This window comes from Schistocerca gregaria, chromosome 3 (assembly GCF_023897955.1).
Source record: "Schistocerca gregaria isolate iqSchGreg1 chromosome 3, iqSchGreg1.2, whole genome shotgun sequence".
Classification (NCBI taxonomy): domain Eukaryota; kingdom Metazoa; phylum Arthropoda; class Insecta; order Orthoptera; family Acrididae; genus Schistocerca; species Schistocerca gregaria.
In genome coordinates this window covers 713,129,593-713,150,017 of record NC_064922.1, presented here as the reverse complement: position 1 = coordinate 713,150,017, position 20,425 = coordinate 713,129,593, and the positions used below count along the sequence as shown (strand labels likewise).

Sequence of the window (20,425 nt, the reverse complement as noted above, 5' to 3'; positions counted from 1 at the left end):
TGAGGAGACTGCTTTGTAATTCTTTCAAGGCCACAATGAATTCTTCAAACCTAACATTTTCTTTAAAGGCAGTGGGTTGTGCGGTAGCATTCTCGCTTCCCGCACCCGGGTTCCCGGGTTTGATTCCTGGCGGGGTCAGGGATTTTCTCTGCCTCGTGATGACTGGGTGTTTTGTGATGTCCTTAGGTTAGTTAGGTTTAAGTAGTTCTAAGTTCTAGGGGACTGATGACCATAGATGTTAAGTCCCATAGTGCCCAGAGCCATTTGAACCATTTTTTTTAATGGCAGTGATCGTAGGGAACCAGACTGTGTTTATCAGAAGGCATTCTCTCTCATAATGATATTTTCTTTTTAAACACAGTGTCTTACTGTACGCACTGTTCAGATAAGTTCACTTAAATTTCGAGGTCGGCAGTCCATTCCAGATGTTCTAATTTTCATAATTTTCATCCCTTCTCTCCTTTTTCCTTCATACATTCAACAATAGTGAGTTTTAAATTGAAAAATCATTTTGTGAATGTACCATTACTCAACCAACATACTTTACAGTACTATATAAGGTCTCCAAACTCCGTCGCAACTGACGATGGAATAATGTGTGTGACTTCATAAAGTTTACTATTCATACCACCAATTTCCTCACATTCTGCAAAGCTGCATATTTAGCATAAAGTGCTTCTTAACATATTGAACAAAAAATCCCATCTGTTGATTGTTGTAATTTTTTGCTCTTTTATTGTCTAAATCTTTACATTATTTCTGCGTGGTCTTGTAGTATCATTTCATAGAAAATTTGCAGTATCTGTCGCCTATGCTATTGAGTAATAGATACTGATAATTGTAATCCTTTCTTCTGTTATTCCCATTCATTTTTAAATGTTCATGGCAATAGATTGCTAAACAGCCTTCTTTTGTGCAAACATCCACTGAACCTGTGAACATCCTTCATGCCGCAAACAAATAGTGAAGGGTAAATGACTCTGACACCACGATTCTGCTGACGTAAAGAGAGTTGTGCCCATCTCAAATGCCACACCACAGTACTAAATGAAATGTGACTCCCGGGAAATTATGAGCAAAGCTGAGATAGACCAATACATGGCCTCCACACCAGACACACGTGAAGTTTGGCATGCTGTGGCCAGCTGTTGTGTAGAAGTATTGTGTACAAAAGTAAATGATGTTAGACTTAACTGTTTGTTAGCTCTGAACACCATTTATAATTTATAAAACATTACTTACATTGTCATTACTAGTGGAAGTGCACCAATCAATTACATGCTGCCACCAAAATTTTTGATCTCTTACCCAGTGATATGAATTGTGTGATGACAGTAAAGTGAAACTGAAAATAAATTTAAAAGGTTTCTTCTAGACAGCCTTGTATTCCGTAGAAGAATTTTTGTTACTGTAATGTGTAAAAGGTGGTGGGTAGGAATTGCTGACTCACATCTGTATGTGTAAAAAATGTAATTGATCGGCATGATGCATATGTACAAAATAATACAGTTTATTGTGCAAATAATCCATGGAACATGAGACAAACAAGCTGACTAAATTCCCGTAGTCAACAAATTTAGAATAGAGCTAAATTGCTCAACTTTACCCATATCTTCCTAAAACTGAATATCCCTCACATGCCAGCGAAAGTGGAAATAGTGTATATGTAGTGTTTTTCTTTTAATAACTGTTAAAAATATATTGAAATCTATCGACAGGAAGTCACAGGATTTATGTGTTTGTGGATCACATCTGATATTTTGTTTAGTGGTTGCTATTCAAATTACCTTCATTCTGTCTTACATCTACACTACCAACACCAGACTTTCTCACCTTGCCTGTCCCTTCTTCCACCACTCCCCCCCTCCCCTCCATCCCCCCCCCCTTCCCAGTATTATTTAAAGCAGAAATTTTAACAGGTACATTTATTTTGTTTTTTATGCCATTGAACCTCAGTGTCATTCAAAGATGAACATGTAAAGTTTCTCTGCATTACGTGAACCAAGAATTAAATGGATTGAATAACATTAATGGTGATGATAATGATTTTGTTAAGTTTTTATTTCTAATAATGGGTATGAAACAGAGTATGATGACCAAGGCATGTTGCTAGGAATGGTCATGGTATTTGTCTGAAATAATTTGAGAAACCCAGGAATGATAAAGGTATTTTCCTGAAATAATTGGGGAAAGCCAGGAATCACAGGGTGTATACAACCCGGGACAACTGGGAGATCTGGGAAAAACTCGGGAATTTTTTCAGCCTGGAAAAAACCAGGAAAAGCTCGGGAATTGTTTAGAATTCTGGGAATTTTTCATTGTTTTAGTTTTCAGTTAAATTTTTGTCATTTTGACTGGTAAGAACCAATACTCTAACAAAGGATATTACTGTATCCCGCTACTGCAGAATAATACTGCAGCAACAAAACATGAACGAGAGAAAAAAGAAAACAAAAATAAAAGTTGCAAAGGAAATGCACCGTATACAACAACAAAACTATGCTTATACAAGCGCCTGCCAACAGCAAACTGTGTCAAAGGCTTTAGGAAGACTATGCAATGCTTTATAACAACAAACTGCCTCCGATGAGCATGACATGACAACTGTTTAAATTAGATTCGTTTGAGCTGTTGCGGGCGGGCTCTTAAGCTTGCGCAATTGAGTCGCATATGAGTAGTACCTTCTCCCGCTTCTCATTACAGAAGGTTGGCTGGGCGCCACTACTTAATATTGCCTCGGTTCAGCAGAGCAGTCTCAGTTGAGGTGGGGAGCGTCCACGTGACCTGTGTTTACATTCAGTGATTTTGTTGTTTCCTCTTCGTTTATTGCTCTCACGTTAAATGATAACAAAACGGATTTTTGTGGCCGGGAGCTATCAAGTGAATTAAAATACGTTCGCATAATTATGGAAGGCTAAAATATGTTATTAGTTTCAGATTTATTTCTACCTTTCTGACGGAACAATGAAGTTATTTTTGCCGGTTTGGTAAAGAGATTTGGCTTAAAGTTAATCTTTTCTGCTGAGGCAGTCAATTTATTTGAAACGAAGTGTTTAACTTCACACTATTGGCTAGTTTCAACTGTTCACTGCATTTCAAGTGCACGTATGGCATTAGGCCATAATAAAGAACCAAACCTGAGATAATACAGTACTGATACTCCAAGAAAATTTACATACGAATGTGCATTTTAAGCCGAATTATGCGTTTTAGTATGGTTCACGAAATTCCGACTCTCTTGAAGTATCATCTGATGTCTTGTTTCTTTTATGCCATACGTAAGATCTTTTAATGTTTTACACGTACGAACATATGGGCTTACTACGTCGTCGTAGCTGTGCAAGCGCGGTGACGCCTGCTATTTAGCATTCTCTTGCAACTGATGAAATAAACGTATTTCTAACAGTTCGCAGGAAGATATTGTGAATGGTGGTTTGAAAAGCGTTACATTCAAAGCAGACTTCCTTTTACGCAAGATGAGCTATGTGCCAGAATGTACAATGAATTTCTTAAATCACAAAGCGTTTGACTCTCATTTAAAAATCAACTCTTTGAGGACGACCATTTTGAAGAATTTCGAGCCCAAAAGATCAGACATTTACGTCGTTTTACTGGCACATTGTGTGATGTACCTTAAAGTGTAACACCCGCAAAAAAGATCAACATTATATGTGGAAGCTTAGCATCTCTTCCAGCTTATTAATCTTCGAGACCAATATCATATGTGAATGCTGTGTATATTAATTTAAACCATTAACTTTTTTTATTTGTGTGTTCGCGCTACTTAAGAGTGATCTTGCTATTGGCTCACTACATCATGTGTCCTATGCTGCCATCAGCTGGCGATATCACGTGACAGGAGCTATGACTGTCTTACAAAAGCGCATCACAATCTCGATTTCAATGTTTCAGAAAGTAACATGCGGTGTTTGGTGGAATTCAAATTTATACCTTCGTAGTACGAAAATATGCAGCGTACATGTTGCTGCACATCAAAGGTCTTTCAAAACGTGTTTTGTCCCCTCTGAGTTTCGTTTTCTAAAGTGCCGGGAAATTCTACTCCCGCATATAAAACCATAGGACTGATGAGTTTTACAGCGCCGAGGAAGAGTATACTGTCACTTAACATGGAAAAAGTGTATTTTCATCCAGGAGAAAATGTATTTTTAACCAGGAAATCTGGGAAACATCCGGGAATTTTTTTCCTTGTCCACGTATACACCCTGAATCATCATTGTATTTGCCTGAAATAACTGGAAAAACCCATGGGAAACCCAAATCAGGATGATTCAGTTAGTAGCAGCCCTGATTGTACTATTGTGGCAGAATTTCTTAACTTCCATTTACTTTAGTAAGACTACAAAAATCACATTTAAGTCAATATTACACATTCTTGTGGGGGAAAGGGAAGTAATTCAGGGGAAGAAATGCTTCTGCTTGCCTTTGAAGATATGCACATCAAAACTGATTGCATTTGATTCTCTCTAAAACCTACTGAAAATGTACACTTAAACATAACCACATGGGTTTTAGAATTGAAGAGAACATGTTTGCCACATATTCATGTGTTCATTAAATTGATACACTGTTCCTTTAGGACAAGAGAATTTTGTCAGTGGCAGATAGTGTATGGTAGTAGATTTTACTATGCTTTCAATTTAAGGATCCTCAACAGTGGTTCATGATTTAACACTGCATCTGGTTCAAATGGCACATTTTTTTTTACTAAAAATGTTCCTTGCATTTCAACTGCATTCGCCAGAAATGTTATTCACATGTAAAAACACTGTTAACTTACCTACTACCATTGTATAAAAATGCCTTTTTTTTTCATTTTATTTGTAGGTTCAACTGAGGCGTTGCACACAGCAGTTAAGTGATCCAGATACAGACCTCTACCAGTGGATGAATGGCTCAAAACTTTGCACAGGAGCAGTTGAGTCTCAAGCAATCCTAATTGATGAGATGGAGGTTGATGATGACAGTGATGAAGATGATGATAGTGACAGCAAGAGTGGCTTAGGTCAAGATGAATGGCTTGAACTGAAGGTGCGGGGACCTCCAGGGTCAGCTCTGGCTTGTTTCTGTTTGCTAGAAGAGCTGCTGGCAGTTATTGATCAGGTAACTGTCAAGTGTTGAAGTATAACCAATTTTAAACACTGACATAGATGTGACACTGACTAGCATTATTAAGTTAGAGGGAGAGGATGGGATACTAGTGAGACAGTAAAAAAGGGGGAGCAGGAGGACATATTCAGTAATTGAAGAGTTGTGAGGAAGGAAAGAGATAGACAGATGTTGTTCAACAGCAGTGATGAAATGTATGTTGAAAGGGATATCTGTTACAAGACTACAGAGTGGTACATATGCATACAGCAGTTGGGCGGAAAATGACAGGAAAAGGAGATGCTGAGGGACATAAGTTATTTTCAGAGATGGAACAATAGAGGTTTAGAAAATGCAGGGACAAACATTAGGTGTTCTGGAGGAATATTTAGGTCCTTCTGGATTTTCGCCATCCTAGTCTGCACCTACATTAGTCACCATATTTAACAGCACCTCTCTAGCACTCTTCTCACTCTTAAAACTCCACCAACTTCCTTTGTCCCCTCTTCACTTGCTTTCCCCATCATCACCCGATTTTCTGCACCTCACACACTTCCACCACCTCACCACCCCAATTTTACAATGCATACCCACCATTTGACTACTCCCTATCCACATGTCCGCTCTCTGTCCGCTCGCCCGCACCCAGTCCGCTCGCCCGCACCCAGTCCGCTCACCCGCACCCTGTCCGTTCGCCCGCACCTTGTTTGGTCTGTTCACTTTCCCACTCCCTGTCTACCTGTGTGCATCTTGTCTGTTTGCATGCTCCCCGTCTGATGGATGTAGTCAGTCACTTATGTTGTGTGGTATTGGGTAATTAAATTACATCAGTTTGTAAGCTACACTGCTACATTAATAGAATATTTTCGGTGGGACAGCACTTAGAGACTGACTGATGATCAGTTGACTCACAGCTCAAGTGCAGCTGTCACTGTTGCTTTGAATGACACAACTTGTACTTCAACTTAGTTACCTCAACTAGTGAATTTTGGTATATAGTCAGTACTAAGATGGTACAGAGAAGCTTATAGTATGTGAAAGCCCATTGTTCAACAGTGTTAATATTTGTTGAAATGAACTATTGTGGATTTTGTTTACTGCCTTCCAGTTCTTTATTTAAGTAACTGTCTTTTCCTTGGGGTCTGCTAGCATACCTGTATGTCACACACACTGCACAAATGCCTCCTCCTCCCCTCCTCCCCCCTCCTCCCCCCACCTCCCCCCTCACCCCTCTATCCTCCTCCTCCTCTCCATTCTATTTGCCAATCTCCTCTCCCCACTCTGTCCAGCCAACTGTCCCTTGTATCCTGTCCTCAGTCTGTCTTTCCACCATCTCGTCTCCCCTCCATATTCCCTACCTCTCTTCACCCTGTCTTTCCACCTTCTCACCTCCCCTCCATATGCCTCTCTCTCTCTTTCCCAGGACGACGACGGTTCAATCCCGCGTCCAGCTATCCTGATTTAGGTTTTCCATGATTTCCCTAAATCGCTCCAGGCAAATGCTGGGATGGTTCCTTTGAAAGGGCACGGCCGACTTCCTTCCCTAATCCGATGAGACCGATGACCTCGCTATCTGGTCTCCTTCCCCAAACAACCCAACCCCCCTCCTCCTCTCTGTCTCTCCAATCCTTCCCCCCCCCCCCCCCCCCCTCTCTCTCTCTCTCTGTCCATACTCTTCTTTACCAGACTCTCTCTGTCCATCCACTCCTGCCCTCACTTGTCTGTTTCCTCCTCTATACATCTTGACCTCACCCAGCCATGCCCATTGCCACATGTAGCCCCTGCAAAGCAGTTTGACAAAGCAGGCCAGTGCCAGTACTAATCCTACAACATGCCTGTTGTACAGGGCAGGGGATTAAAAAAACTTTTTTTGCCCATGGCATATTGGATAACATACAAAAATGGTTGATAAGGCTGGCCAACACATCCATCTTGCATGGCAGCCTGTGTAGCAGGGGCTGAAAAAACATGCTTTTACCTGTATCTCTGCCCCTATAGGAGCTAGGAGTTTATAAGCCCCAGTGCTAATAATTGTGAAATTTGCTGCTCATGTGTCACATTTGTGTGAAATCAGTCTAGATGTTTTGGAGGATATCCTGGACATAGTTACCTGCATACATACGTACATACATACATACATGACCCTACACCATTCTGTTTTGTGTATACTGTATATACTGGCATTATCTGTGCAGCTTCACTCATGTAAGGGTTCGACGTGTATATTCCACATATCTCCTCCATCATCCTCTTTGTGACCACCTCTTGCTCCCCCATCTATCTGGCCACCTCATCCTCCCACCTGTATCTGTTCAACTCATCCTCCCCACTAGCCCCCTTTCCTTCTGCTACCTCTCCATACACCCATCTTCTCCTGCTCCTCTCTCCCTATCCACTCTCTCTTGCCCCCTTCTCAGTTCATCTCCTCCTCCATCCATCCCTACCTTCCCCCAGCCATGCCCATCCACATTTGTAGCTCAGGCCGATAAAACAGGCCAATACTGCTCCCACAAGTGGCAGTCTACATGTCACCAGTTTGGAAACTTTTTGCCCCTGAAATATAGTCTACCATCTGAAGCCTGCTGATAAAGCAGGCTGATACTGCTCCAAGACAACTTGCCTATTGTGCAGGACAGCCTACATGTCAGTGATTGAAAAACTGTTTCTTGCCCCTGATCCATAGGTTGACCTGTGAAGTAGGTTAATAAGCTGATACTACTACTACTACTACTACTACTACTACTACTACTACTTCTACTACTACCACCACCACCACCACCACCACCACCACACAACACAATTGTCATGGAAGGCAACCTACACATCAGGGGCAGAAACATTTTTCAGCCCCTGGTGTGTAGGTTGCACTACCAATCAGGTCAATAACACAGGCCAATACTACCCACCACAATACACTTTTCATTAAGGTCAGCCTACATGTCAGGGTCTGGAAATAAGTTTATTGCCACTGACACGTAGGCTACTTTGCAAAGGTGTCCATGAAGGCACGCTGATATTATTCACACACTACATGCCTGTTGTGCAGGGCAGCCTATATGTCAAGGGCAGAAAAATAGGTTTATGCCCATATCTACACTCCAATGGGAGCTGGGAGGCTATAAATACCCATAGTGCTGATACTCATAAGGTTTGTTTTTTGTGTTCCAAAATTGGTTGAAATCAATCAAGGGGTTTGGGAGAAGATCACGGATGTATGTACATGATGCTTTATGTATAAATAGACTATCCCCTTCCCATAGCTTCACTCTGTAGGCATTTGACAGATATTCTGCACCCAACTCGTCCTTCCCCATCTATTGGTTCCTCTCCTCCTCCTCCTCCCCCCCCCCCCTCTGTGACCAAATTCTTCTCCCCCCTGTCTGCACATCATCTCCTCACTCCCTTTCTGCCCATCTCCTTCTCCCTCTCTACCTCCCTTCTCCTCCCACTCTCTGTGGCCATTTCCTTCTTTCCCTCTCTTTGACCATCTGCCCACCTGCTCTTCCCTCCCCACATCCTCTTCTCTCCCCTCTTTGTCCATATACTCCTCTTTCATCATATTTGTGTTGATCTCCTTCTCCCACTCTCTGTCCTTCTCCCACTCTGTTTTCATATATCCCATCTCTTCTCCATCTGTTACACCGCAGTATACCTGTCCATCACCTCCTTCACTCCTCTCTCTGCCCATCCTGTGAAGTTTGTTGCTAGTGTGCTATATTTTGGTGAAATCAATCCAGTGGTTTGAGACAAAATCATAGACACACAAACTTGCCTCTTTATATACGCCCATCTTCTGCTTCCCCCTCTCTCTGGCCATCTCCTCCATCCCCTCCGTCTCCTCCTCTCCCACTCTGCCCGTCTTCTCCTTCTCCCCTGCATCTTCCTGCACACTCTGGCCATCTCCTCATCACCTCCCTACCCATCCCATCCCCTCTCTATCTGTACCCTCCTCCCCCTCTTTATTTCATCCCCTCCCTTTCTCTCTCTGTCTACCCCTTGTCCCCCACGCTGTACACGTCACCCTCCCCCTCTCTCTTTTTCACTTTTCTGTCTGTCTACCTGTCTGTCCGTCCATCCGTCCGTCCCCTCCTCTCCCTGACTGCCTGTGTGACCCCTCCTGCCCTGTTCTGTGTCCGTCCTCTTCTTCCTGTCTCTTTCCTCCTCCCCCTCTCTCTGTCCATCCTGTCTTTCCCTATGTCCATCCCCTCCTCAACCCTCTCTGTATCTATTTCCTCCTATCCATTCTGTATGTCCATCTTCTTCACCCCATCCTGACATACAACTCCTTCTGCACACTCTCTCTGTCCAGGCTGATACTTCTCAAACAACATTCTGGTCATGCAGTGCAGCTTATACTCTGGGTGCTGAAAACCATTTCTTGCACATGACATGTAGGCTGCCCTGCAAAGGAGGTTGATAAAGCAGGCCACTAAAATTCCCACACAACACACCTGTCGTGCAGGGCAGTGTAAATGGCAGAGCCTGAAAAAGCATGTTATTGTCCACATCTTCCCTACTATTGGAGCTAGGAGGTTATAAAACCCACAGTGCTGATACTGGTGAAGTTAGCTGGTTGTGTGCCAGATCTGGTTTACATGGATCCAGCAGTTTGGGTGCAGATCCCCAACAGCATTCCCCCCCCCCCCCCCCCCTCTCTCTCCCTCCCTCTCTAGCATTTTACCCACTGCTTTACTCATCTACATGTTCAACATGCATATTCCACACATCTCCTCCTGCTCCCTCTCTGTGACCATCTCTTCCTATCCCCGTCTCTCTGTCCATGTCTCCTTCCCCATCTCTGTGTCTGCCACATCCTCCCCCTGTCTGTCTGTCTGTCTGTCTGTCTGTCCATCTCCTCCTCCACCTCTTTGTCCATCTCTTCCTCCCCCCTTCCTTTCCCACATGCTTTGTCTACATCGGCTCACAACAGCTGGACAGCAGTTTGCCAAGTCTATGCAACCCCTTCTCCACTAGACCTAAAATAACAGTGACAAATAAAATTTTTACCAGAGGTGTCAACTTGCACCTTTCTTCCATACTGTAGGTTTTCAATGAAATTGTCAGGCATTTTACAATTTTCACATCTGCTAGTATAAAACGTCATTGGTGTTGAAGATTCTTGCTCATTTTCCTGCAGATATTTTAGAGTACAAACCTTTGTAAGCATCAGATATGTGTGTTAACAAATGTGCCTGGAGCATTGCATGTTATGATGCCATATTATTATTTATTTTCTGCTAGGTTGTGAGTGAAGTTAGCCCTGGAATGGCACTGGAGAAGCATGCATTGAGCCCTGCCCAACTCCGTTGTCATACCAGTGATCCCTATTGCTGGGCCCCAGAACAGCTCATGAAGGCTATACTGAAATCTGGTCTCAGTACTTCATTGCGCAATCCACGAACTGGGGGAAGTGAGTCATTGCTTGACATTATTGGTTTTGGAGAACCAGAAGTAAGTACACTTTATGTAAGTCTGAAAGTTGATTCTTGTGCTGCCATAAATTAATAAGTTTTATTTCCATCATACATGATGTCTGTGGCAGCAATGGAAATGAACTTTATTCAGTATAGATTTTGAGTCATCTGTTCATGACATTTTTTTGCTCGTTGCTTTGTGGATACATTTTCTCATACAAAATATAAAAATAAAAATAATTGGCTTTGTACCTGAGTATGTGCTCATAAGAAAAGCTTAGCTGTAGTCATATAAAGTGGTGGTCGGGAGCAAGGAGGAAGCAGTTGCTGTTTAGTGGAGACTGTGACTAGATAGAATGAAGCAGAGGAGGGATATGTTCTTGATGTAGGAAAATGGAAGATGTGAAACACATGTGCTAGGGCTAAGAGGTTGGTCAAGACAGTATGTAGAAGACAGAGAAAATGTGCTCGTAAATGAAAAAGAGGTACAGAGAAAGAAACAAGAGCCATAAAGAAATGGGAAATAGATAAGCCACAAAGGGAGATGAGTAAGGTCCAGAAGAGGACTGTTTAATTGTTGGTGATTTAAGATTAAGGAATAATGGAGAGAAATATGTGTTTGAGACAGAGATCTTTCATACATAGGCTACTTGTCTGACATCACTAGAAACTGACAGCACTTTTACAGATGAATCAAAAAGTAAACAACAGATTGATTTTTGATTTCCCATCCGTAGGTGACTAGTGAGATTATTTGTCTTGTATAAGTCAATACTAGTGGCTAAAAATGTTTCTCGAGGCATTGTACTGTCTTATTTAATTCATGTTGGATTTGGTAAACTCTTGGCCATTAATGATTGTTGGTGAACACCACCTGTTTCACTGTCTCCTCTAGTCCCCTTTTGCACTTCTCCCAGAAACATACATTTGTATTTGTGTTTAGTTCTAGAACTTTTTCTGCTCTTCTTATTTCTTTCACTATCAACTATAATGTGTGTATGTTAAAATGACAAGGCTGCTATAGTTTGAATTCCTTATTAAGCTCACTGGATAAGTCAGGACAGGACTGAGGAAATTCTTCTTCTTCTTCTTCTTCTTCTTCTTCTTCTTCATCTTTTTCTTATGCATCATCTTCATCCTCAGGCAGTTACTTAAGTAGTAGTAGTAGTAGTAGTAGTAGTAGTAGTTTTATTCATCCGTAGATCTCTTTTTACAAGGATATAGGACATGTCAAAGTATTTACAAGCTTAAGATCAATTTACAATAAGCTAATTCGTATACACATATATTTACAGACTTCTAGTTAGAGACAATCATTAGATTTTACTCCTGGTATACAATAATTTATTTACAAATAACTCATTAAATAATGTAATGCCACACTATTCACTCATATTTCCCTATCAGTCACTGCACACACTATACACACATTGTTTCATAACACTTCACTCACTACATACACACACACACACACACACACACACACACACACACACACACACACAGGTGATCCTTGGGCCATTTTCTGTACTGCAAGTTCCCATTTGCTATCCTGAAAAACTGAGTCAGCATCCCTTCATAATGAGTGAGATGTTGAGCTCAGAAAGAGGAAGAGGTGTTAGTATTGTGCTATGCATAGCTTGAGGGGAGAGTGTCTCTAGAAAGGAAAAAAGAAGAAAAATAATAAAGTGAAGGTGTTATGTGGAATATTGGATGTTTTATAATCATCATTATTATTATTATTATTTGTTTGTATAACATTTTTTATCAAACCCCTACTCTGCTTTATCTAAGTAATCCTTCAATGTATAAAATGTATTGCATAACAGGTACTTTTTAGCTGCCTTCTTAAATAAGTGTATTTTTGAAATTTCTTTAATCTCTTTTGGTAATTTATTGTACAGTTTTATTCCTTGGTAGAAAATGCTGTTTTGAGTTTTATGTTTATTTTTTCTTGGTAAATGTAAGTTGAGTCTATCTCTTGTGGCATGGTCATGGACAGAGCTGTTTGTGCAGTAATTGCCAATGTTGCTTTTGATGTGTACAACTGACTGGTAAATGTGTTCACATGGAGCAGTTAAAATTCCCAGTGTTTTGAACAGATCTTTACAATGAGCTCGACTACTATTTCTGGTTATTATTCTTATGGCTCTTTTCTGGAGTTTGAAAATTGTGTTCATATTTTGTGGATTTGTTCCCCAAAAAAGAATGCCATAGCTAAGAATTGAGTGTACATATGAATAACTAAAAGACACTGCATGTTACACACAGATGATAGAATTCTAAGGGCATAACATGCTGATGACATTCTGTTTGCAAGTACCTTTGTGTGTTCGCACCACTTCAGCTGAGAGTCAATATTCATTCCTAGAAATTTTGCATTTGTTACACAGTCTATAGAGGTGCCATCTACATTTAATTTAACATTGTCATTTTTCCTCTTCAAACTGAAGTTCATGGCATTAGTTTTCTTTATGTTTAATGTCAATTTGTTGCTTATTGACCAATCGTAAACTTCCTTGAGAGTTTCATTTGCTTTCTCGGTAAGGAGTTCTCTTGTTCTCTCAGTGACTATAATATTGCTGTCATCAGCGAAGAGAATTTTCTCACCATGAGTAACACTACTGGGAAAGTCATTGATGTATATCAGGAATAGTATTGGTCCTAATATGCTACCTTGTGGAACCCCTATATTAATATGTTTTGGTTCTGATAAGTATTTTACTAAATGTTTAGATCTATTTGAAGTATGTGTTATCTCTACTCTTTGTACCCTATCTGTTAGGTATGATCGAAACCAGTCATTAGCTACCCCTCTTATTCCTAATGCTTCTAATTTATTTAATAGAATCTTGTGGTCGACTGTATCAAAAGCCTTAGAAAGATCCACAAATATGCCTGTGACACACTCATCTTTATCAAGAGCATTAAGTACAACTTTTGTGAATTCTACTATGGCTGACTCCGTATTTTTGCCACTTCGAAAACCAAACTGTGATTTGCTTAAAAGATTGTATTTATTCAGATAATTCATTAATCTGTCTTTCATAATTGCTTCTATTATTTTTGAGAATGCTGACAGCAGGGAAATGGGCCGGTAATTTTCTATGTCTTCTGCATTACCTTTCTTAAGCAAAGGTACAACTCTTGCCTGTTTTAGCTGCTCTGGAAATGTCCCTGATGTGAAGGATTCATTTATTATATTTGTTAATGGGCCTTGTATAATCCCTATGCATTGTTTCAGTACACACATTGGTACATCATCTAAGCCTTCTGACTTTTTATTTTTTAGCTTTTGAACAGTTTTATTGACTTCATTCTCTGTGGTTGGAAGTAACATCATTGTATCTAGTGCAACAATTTTTGCAGGTGTTATATTTGTTTTGGGGAATTTTTGCTGTAACTTCTCTGCAATACTTGAAAAATGCTCGTTTACATAGTTTGCTAAGTGTTGTGGATCATTTATTACCTTATCCCCCTCCCTTAGCAGTATGTTATTCTGCGTTTGTTTGCCTCTCCCCGTTTCCTTTTTTATAACATCCCAGACTGATTTGCTTTTATTCTCTGCATTATATATTATTTTGTCATTAAATGACTTTTTTGCAGCAATCAGCACCTTCCTATAAATCTTTTTGTATCTATGATAGAAATTTAAGAATTCTGGATCATTGTGAATCTTTTTCATGGAACTGAGGTGTTTAAGTGTTTGGGAGGACTTCTTAATACCTGCGGTTATCCATCTGTTTTTGTGAGATGTTGATACAGTCATGCATACTTTTGGAAATGCTGTTTCAAAGTTCAATTTAAACAATGTGGAGAATTTGGAGAATTTCATATTCACATTGGTTTCCTTATACACTTCATCCCAGCTTTGTTTTTCTAGTTCTTTTGAAAAATCTTTTATTTTGATTTCTGATAGATGTCGTTTATAGGCTTGTAGTTTAGGGAATGATTCGATGCCTGATTTTACTGTTGTTATTTGACAGAGATGGTCTGATAGTCCGAGATCTTTTACAGCTACATCACATTTTTCCCTGTCTATATTTGTGGCCACATGGTCAATTACTGATGCAGTCATTGTAGTAACCCTTGTTGCACTATTGACCAATAGGGACATGCCAAAACTTTGAAGGATATTTATGAAGGTGCTGCTGGATTCATTTATGATATTAGTGTTGATGTTTATGTCCCCACACAGAATTATGTTGACCTTTGTACTTGAGACTTTATCTAGAACTTCTGTTAATTTATTGAAAAAAGTGTCCACACTACCACTGGGAGATCTATACACACACAAAATAATTAATTTCTTGGTGGTATCGAGCCCTGATAATTCAATAGCTGATATTTCAATGTGTTTGTCTTCACTTACTGTACTGAGGTCATGTCTAGATTTGAACTGTGTTCCTTTTCTGATATAAATGCATGATCCTCCACCCCTTGAAGTAGTTCTGCAGTAAGAGTTTGCCCTTTCATACAATGATAATACTACATGTTGGATTTCTGTGTCTCTACACCAGTGCTCAGTAATACAAACTACTGTGCAGTTCAAAGATTGGAGCTCAACTTCTAATGCTTGTATTTTATTTTTTATTGATTGCATGTTTTGATGGAGGATTGTTAAGTCTGTGAAATGCCCCATGTTACTCTTTCCGATGGTTTGTTTTTCTTTGTGACATCTGGTATGTGTGATTTTTGAAGTGTTATAATCTGTCTTGTGAGTGATTGTTTCAGTATTTTTTGAACTGCTAGAGATACTCTTTAGGCAGGGGAACCTGTTGTCTGGATTTATCCTAAAAAAGACCTACTTTTCCTACCTATGACAACAGGTATTTGACCATGTGTGGCCCGAGATCCACCCCCTATACTTTCATGAATCAGCTGTACCAATCTTCCCTTCCCAGTCCTGTTTAGGTGTAGGCCATGCCTAGTGAAACCCCATCTGTTGATAGTCCCGACGGGCACCAGAGAAACATGAGCAAAGTTGGCCGTCCTCAGAGCCATCCCCAGCCCCACATTGATTCGCCTCACAGCTCCATCAAGGCGTGGCTGATCATGACGCCGGAACAGCTCAACAAAGTGTACATTGGTGCCATGAGTCAGGGAAGCTATCTTGTCCAGGTCACCACCTATTTCATATGCCCCATCCCTGTCCAAACTGTTTCCCGCCCCACCCACTATCACTACATGGTCCTCTTTTGTAAAATCCTTACATAAAGACCCTAGGTCCTCTATCACATGACTTAGCCCTGCATTTGGTTTGAAGATACTGGTGGCCTGGTACGCTGCCCCTAAACTTTCCTGTAACTGAGGGCCTACACCTCGCCCATGGCTACTACCTAGCAGCAGCACTTTCTTCTTCCTAACACTTTGTACATTCCTAGGCTTCTTGGCCTCGGTTGAAGTGTGCTGCACATTTCCTGCTCCTCGTTCTACCTGAGGCTCTTCTCCACTTAACTCTGGCAGTGGCAGATACCTGTTTTTGGTGTTGATGATAAAACTATCAGATCGCGTTCTCTTTCTTCCTATCCTCCTACCAGCTGCCAGTTCCCAACCACCCTCCTCCCCCCTATTTCCCTTGATCCTTATCAGTTCCTTCCTTGCTTCCTCCAACTGTGCCTGAAGGGCACAGATTTTCCTTTCCTGCTCCCCAATCAAAATGTTCCTACAGCATACTCTGCAGTTCCAGGAGAGAGCCTCTTCTGTTCTCCCAACATTCTCCCCACTGCATCCCCCCCAGTGAAAATATTTCCTACAAGATTGGCAACAAATCCCTCTACTCACTACCCTATAACAGCTCCCACATTTCTCACTCATGGTCAGTTTCGAAAGATGTTATAAGACTCAACACTTTGCTTGTTTTTTAATGTTCAGGTATCAATTGTGCTTCATGATTTTCAGGTGCAGAAATTATTCTTATAATTCTCATTGATGTTCCTCATAGTATGTCTTTGGTGAACTTACACCTTTTTTCTATCATAATATTGAACTGTAATATTCTGAAATTTTTATAGTTTATTGATATGTTGAAGAAAAAACTCTTGCTGATCAGTTACCACCTTTCTCACACTATCTAATAATCCATTTTTATTTACATATCATGAACTAGTATGTTATGCTGCCTGCCTTCCCAAAAGTTTCACTCTTTCTGTGCTTTTTTACAGTCCATGCATATCAAGAAACATTTACTTAGAAACTCTTGAATTCTCTGACATGTTCATGACAGTGTTCAGTACAGCATTACCTTGTCCTGCACCTTACTTTGTGAAAAGCAGTTATAAGGATAACTCTTTTGAGAATTGTTACTTCTAGTGCAAGGAAAACAAGAATTATTGTCTCTCTCATTTATTCAACAAACAGCTGAAAATTCCTCTTTGTTCAGATACTGTCTTGAGATGGAGGATGTTTTCAAGCGGTGTCAAAAGTGTCAGCACCCCCTTTTCGTATTTAATGTTACATTGTGGTGGTTCATCAAAGAAATTCGCCATCATAGGAATGAGGCAACTGTAATAAGATAATTCTGTTTCCAAACCATGTAGCTCTTAGTGAGACATTGGTGCCATCAGTATTCAAATAAAGTGATCTGTGCTGTGAAATATGCCATAGCTATCAGTAAACAAAAATGACTGCATGCAGCAACAGATGGCAATGAAAACACTTGATGGCAACCAGAGATATCAATGCTCATATCATGCGAGAATGCCAGACAAATATTTAAAGGAAATTCCCATAGCAATATGGTCACATCTTCACTCAGATGAAGCACTGCTTTATACAGTCCAAGACACAGAAAATGCATCACAAAGCAATTATCTAACTGGGAGTGAAATCCATAGATGTGATGTACAAACAACAAAGGATTACAGTTGATCAACTGATGATTTAATCAAAAGAAAGAGCTTCACAATAATGTGTTGGTCCACCTCTGGTCCTTATGCAAGGAATTATTCGGCTTGACATTTATTGATAGAGATGTTGGATGTCCTGCTGAGGGATATTGTGCCAAATTCTGTCCAATTGGTGCATTAGATCATTGAGCTGGTTGGAGGGGCCTACCCATAATGCTCCAAAAGTTCTCAGTTGGGGAGAGATCTGGCAACTTTGCTTGCCAAGGCAGGGTTTGGCAACCACAAAGACAAGCAATAGAATCTCCTGCTGCATGCAGATGAGCATTATCTTGCTGAAGTGTAAAAGAATATTAATGACATGCTGCTGTGCTATAAGATGACAACCAAAGAGGTCCTGCTATGAAAGGAAATGGCATCCCAAGCCATCACTCTTGGTTGTATGGCCATATGACAGGTGACTGTCAGGTCGGCATCTCACCACTGTGCACGGTGTCTCAAGGCACGTCTGTGCGGGGTCACTGGGGCTCATTTCGAAATGGAACTCATCACTGAAGACAGTTCTGCTTCAGTGAATGAGATTCCAGGAAAAAAAGGCATGTCTGGAGGTGCCCCGGATGGTGGTGGGATATCAACCTGACTGTCATCTGCCATAACGCCCGACAGTCAGGAGTGGTGGTCTGGGGGATCCCATTTCTTTTCTTAGCAGGAATCCTGTGGTTGTCACCTGCATCGACTGTATAGCACAGTGGCATGTTAATAATATTCTATATTCCATTTTGTTGCCCTCCATGGCGAGCCGTACTGGACTTAACGATTCAGCAAGGTAATGCCCACCCACACATGGCGATAGTTTCTACTACTTGTCATCACACTTTCCAAGCCCTACCTTGCCCTGCAAGGTTGCCAGATCTTTCCCCAATTGAGAGCATTCTGAGCATTATGAACAAGGCCCTCCAACCAGCTATGGATTTTGAAGATCTGACACACCAGTTGGGCAAAGTTTGACATCAGAACATCCAACAGCTCTATCTTGCATAAGGACCGGAGGTGGACCAGCATGTTATTGACATGACTGAATTTGTGAAACTGTTTCTCTTGAATAAATTTCCTGAAATTGTAATCATTTTTTTGTATGTGATGATGCATGTTTCTCTTTTTTTAATGCGTAGATCTTCAAAAGCAACAGTATCCACAATGTGCCTCAGTAATTGTTTTCTCAGCAAAATATGATGTACAACATGCATTTGTGTATCACACATTTTGTGATGCCACAACTGCTCTGCCTTACATTAGGTAGAGGGCTGAAGTGTATCATTCCATGTTATCACAATATCGCGTTCCTCCCAGATTTGGCTACTAGAATTAGTGTTTTGAATTAGATAATGAGTACAACAGTGTGCTTTCAGTGTGTTTCGTCAATCACATTTTATTACCATAACAACAAATCAACAAATATAGTCTGCATACATACATAGAGAGGTAAAAATAATTCATAAGAACACCAAAATTTACATTGCTATTGCTATTGCTATTCTTCATCCTCATTGCTAATAGGACTGTAAACCCTAATTTTCCTCCCTTCAGATTTTGATAAGTCTCCCTGAAGTCCTTTTACCAGCTTTTGCTGCAATTACCACAAAACATGTCTGTTTTAAATCAAGAAATGAGGTGTGCACCAAAAGTTTTGGCAAGTTTTGTGATTTTGTAGGATCCTCTCTTCTCCATGTTTATAGTTTTGTACATCAATATGCCAACTGCATCTGAATGACCATGAACATCTATTTTTAATGTCAGTATTTGTTACTGCCTATGAAGTAACTTTTTTATACACTGCAGAGAGTTGTCTCTCTCCCTCATCACTTAGTTAATTTAGTGATTGAACGTGGACTTGAGACAGTACCTGAAAACGGCTCTGAATAAGCCAAGCTGCTAAACCAGCTGTGTCCCTTAAATCTTCTTGTTCTTCTTCATGGGCCATTTCCAGCTTCTGGGTCAGTTTGTGAATCAAGAACCTTCATTGTTGTATGTATCTCCACCACTCCTCTCCTTCTTTAAGTATATCTTCTGGCTTTACTCCTCCTGTCTCTATAGACTTCATCACAGTTCCTGCCCATCTCTTTCTGGTTCTTCCTCATAAGTCTCTTTCCTGTTGACATTTTCAAAAACTTCTTTTTTTTAGCCCTGCCTCATCTTCTATTCTTATCATATGTCTGTACCACTTCAACTTTGTTGTTCTGTTTTGTCTTGAAGCATGAGCTGTCCCTTATTCTTTTTCCTCATTTCTGATTCTAAGCTCTCTTGTTTGGATTTTGACACCTGTTAAAAACTTCATCTCTGCTGCCGCCTACTGGTACTCTCCTCCCTTGTTTTCTGTAGTCCATGCGCCAGCTGCATATGCTAGACTGGATTCATAATAAGTTGAATACATAACCTTTTAAAAAAAATCCTTTGGGACATCTCTGTTCCACAGAACACATCTTACTCTCTGGTTTTAGCGGTAGATAAAGTAACATAACATTGGAAGTGAATAAAATGAATAAAAGTGTGAGAGGATATTACCAGTGGTGTCAGAGTCATGCCTAGAAATTTCTGATGTAACATTGTGTGAGGTCAGTGTTACTGTAGTGCGAAATAAGACTGGCTCCACAACACGACACTCTTCAACGAACAGGAAGAGACTGTGTGTGTCAACCAGTGAGAAGTTATGGTACACTGTTGTGGTGTTCTTCACTACAATGTGGTACAGAGACAACATTTGGATGACCTCACATTGGGAAAAATCATTGGGAAATTGGAAGGAGGATAAAGTGTGACAAGAGTAGCCCAGCAGTTTGACATTGCTCACAGCATGTTTCATGTGCATGGAGAGCATCCGAAACTACAGGCACTGCTATCTAAAGGAGAGATGAGGTGGTCAACATTGGTTAAGTACAGCAGCAGTTGTGTGCTGCATTGCGCGGCAGTCAACTAGCGACCCACATCAAAAAACTGGTACAGTTACACCCACATTCACCAAGATAGCAATCTCACACTCCACAGTGGCATGGCAACTGCGTA

At 40.6% G+C, this 20,425-nt stretch overlaps 1 protein-coding gene across 1 annotated transcript in view; it reads left to right on the top strand.

Annotated features, from left to right (window-relative positions):
• LOC126354380 (death-associated protein kinase dapk-1-like) overlaps positions 1-20,425 on the top strand; it is a 313,801-nt gene that overhangs the window by 257,045 nt on the left and 36,331 nt on the right. Inside the window, exons 21-22 of the mRNA XM_050003980.1 lie at positions 4,846-5,121; positions 10,348-10,557. Of these exons, the coding sequence (XP_049859937.1) occupies positions 4,846-5,121; positions 10,348-10,557 (486 nt within the window). The remainder of the gene's footprint in view (positions 1-4,845; positions 5,122-10,347; positions 10,558-20,425) is intronic.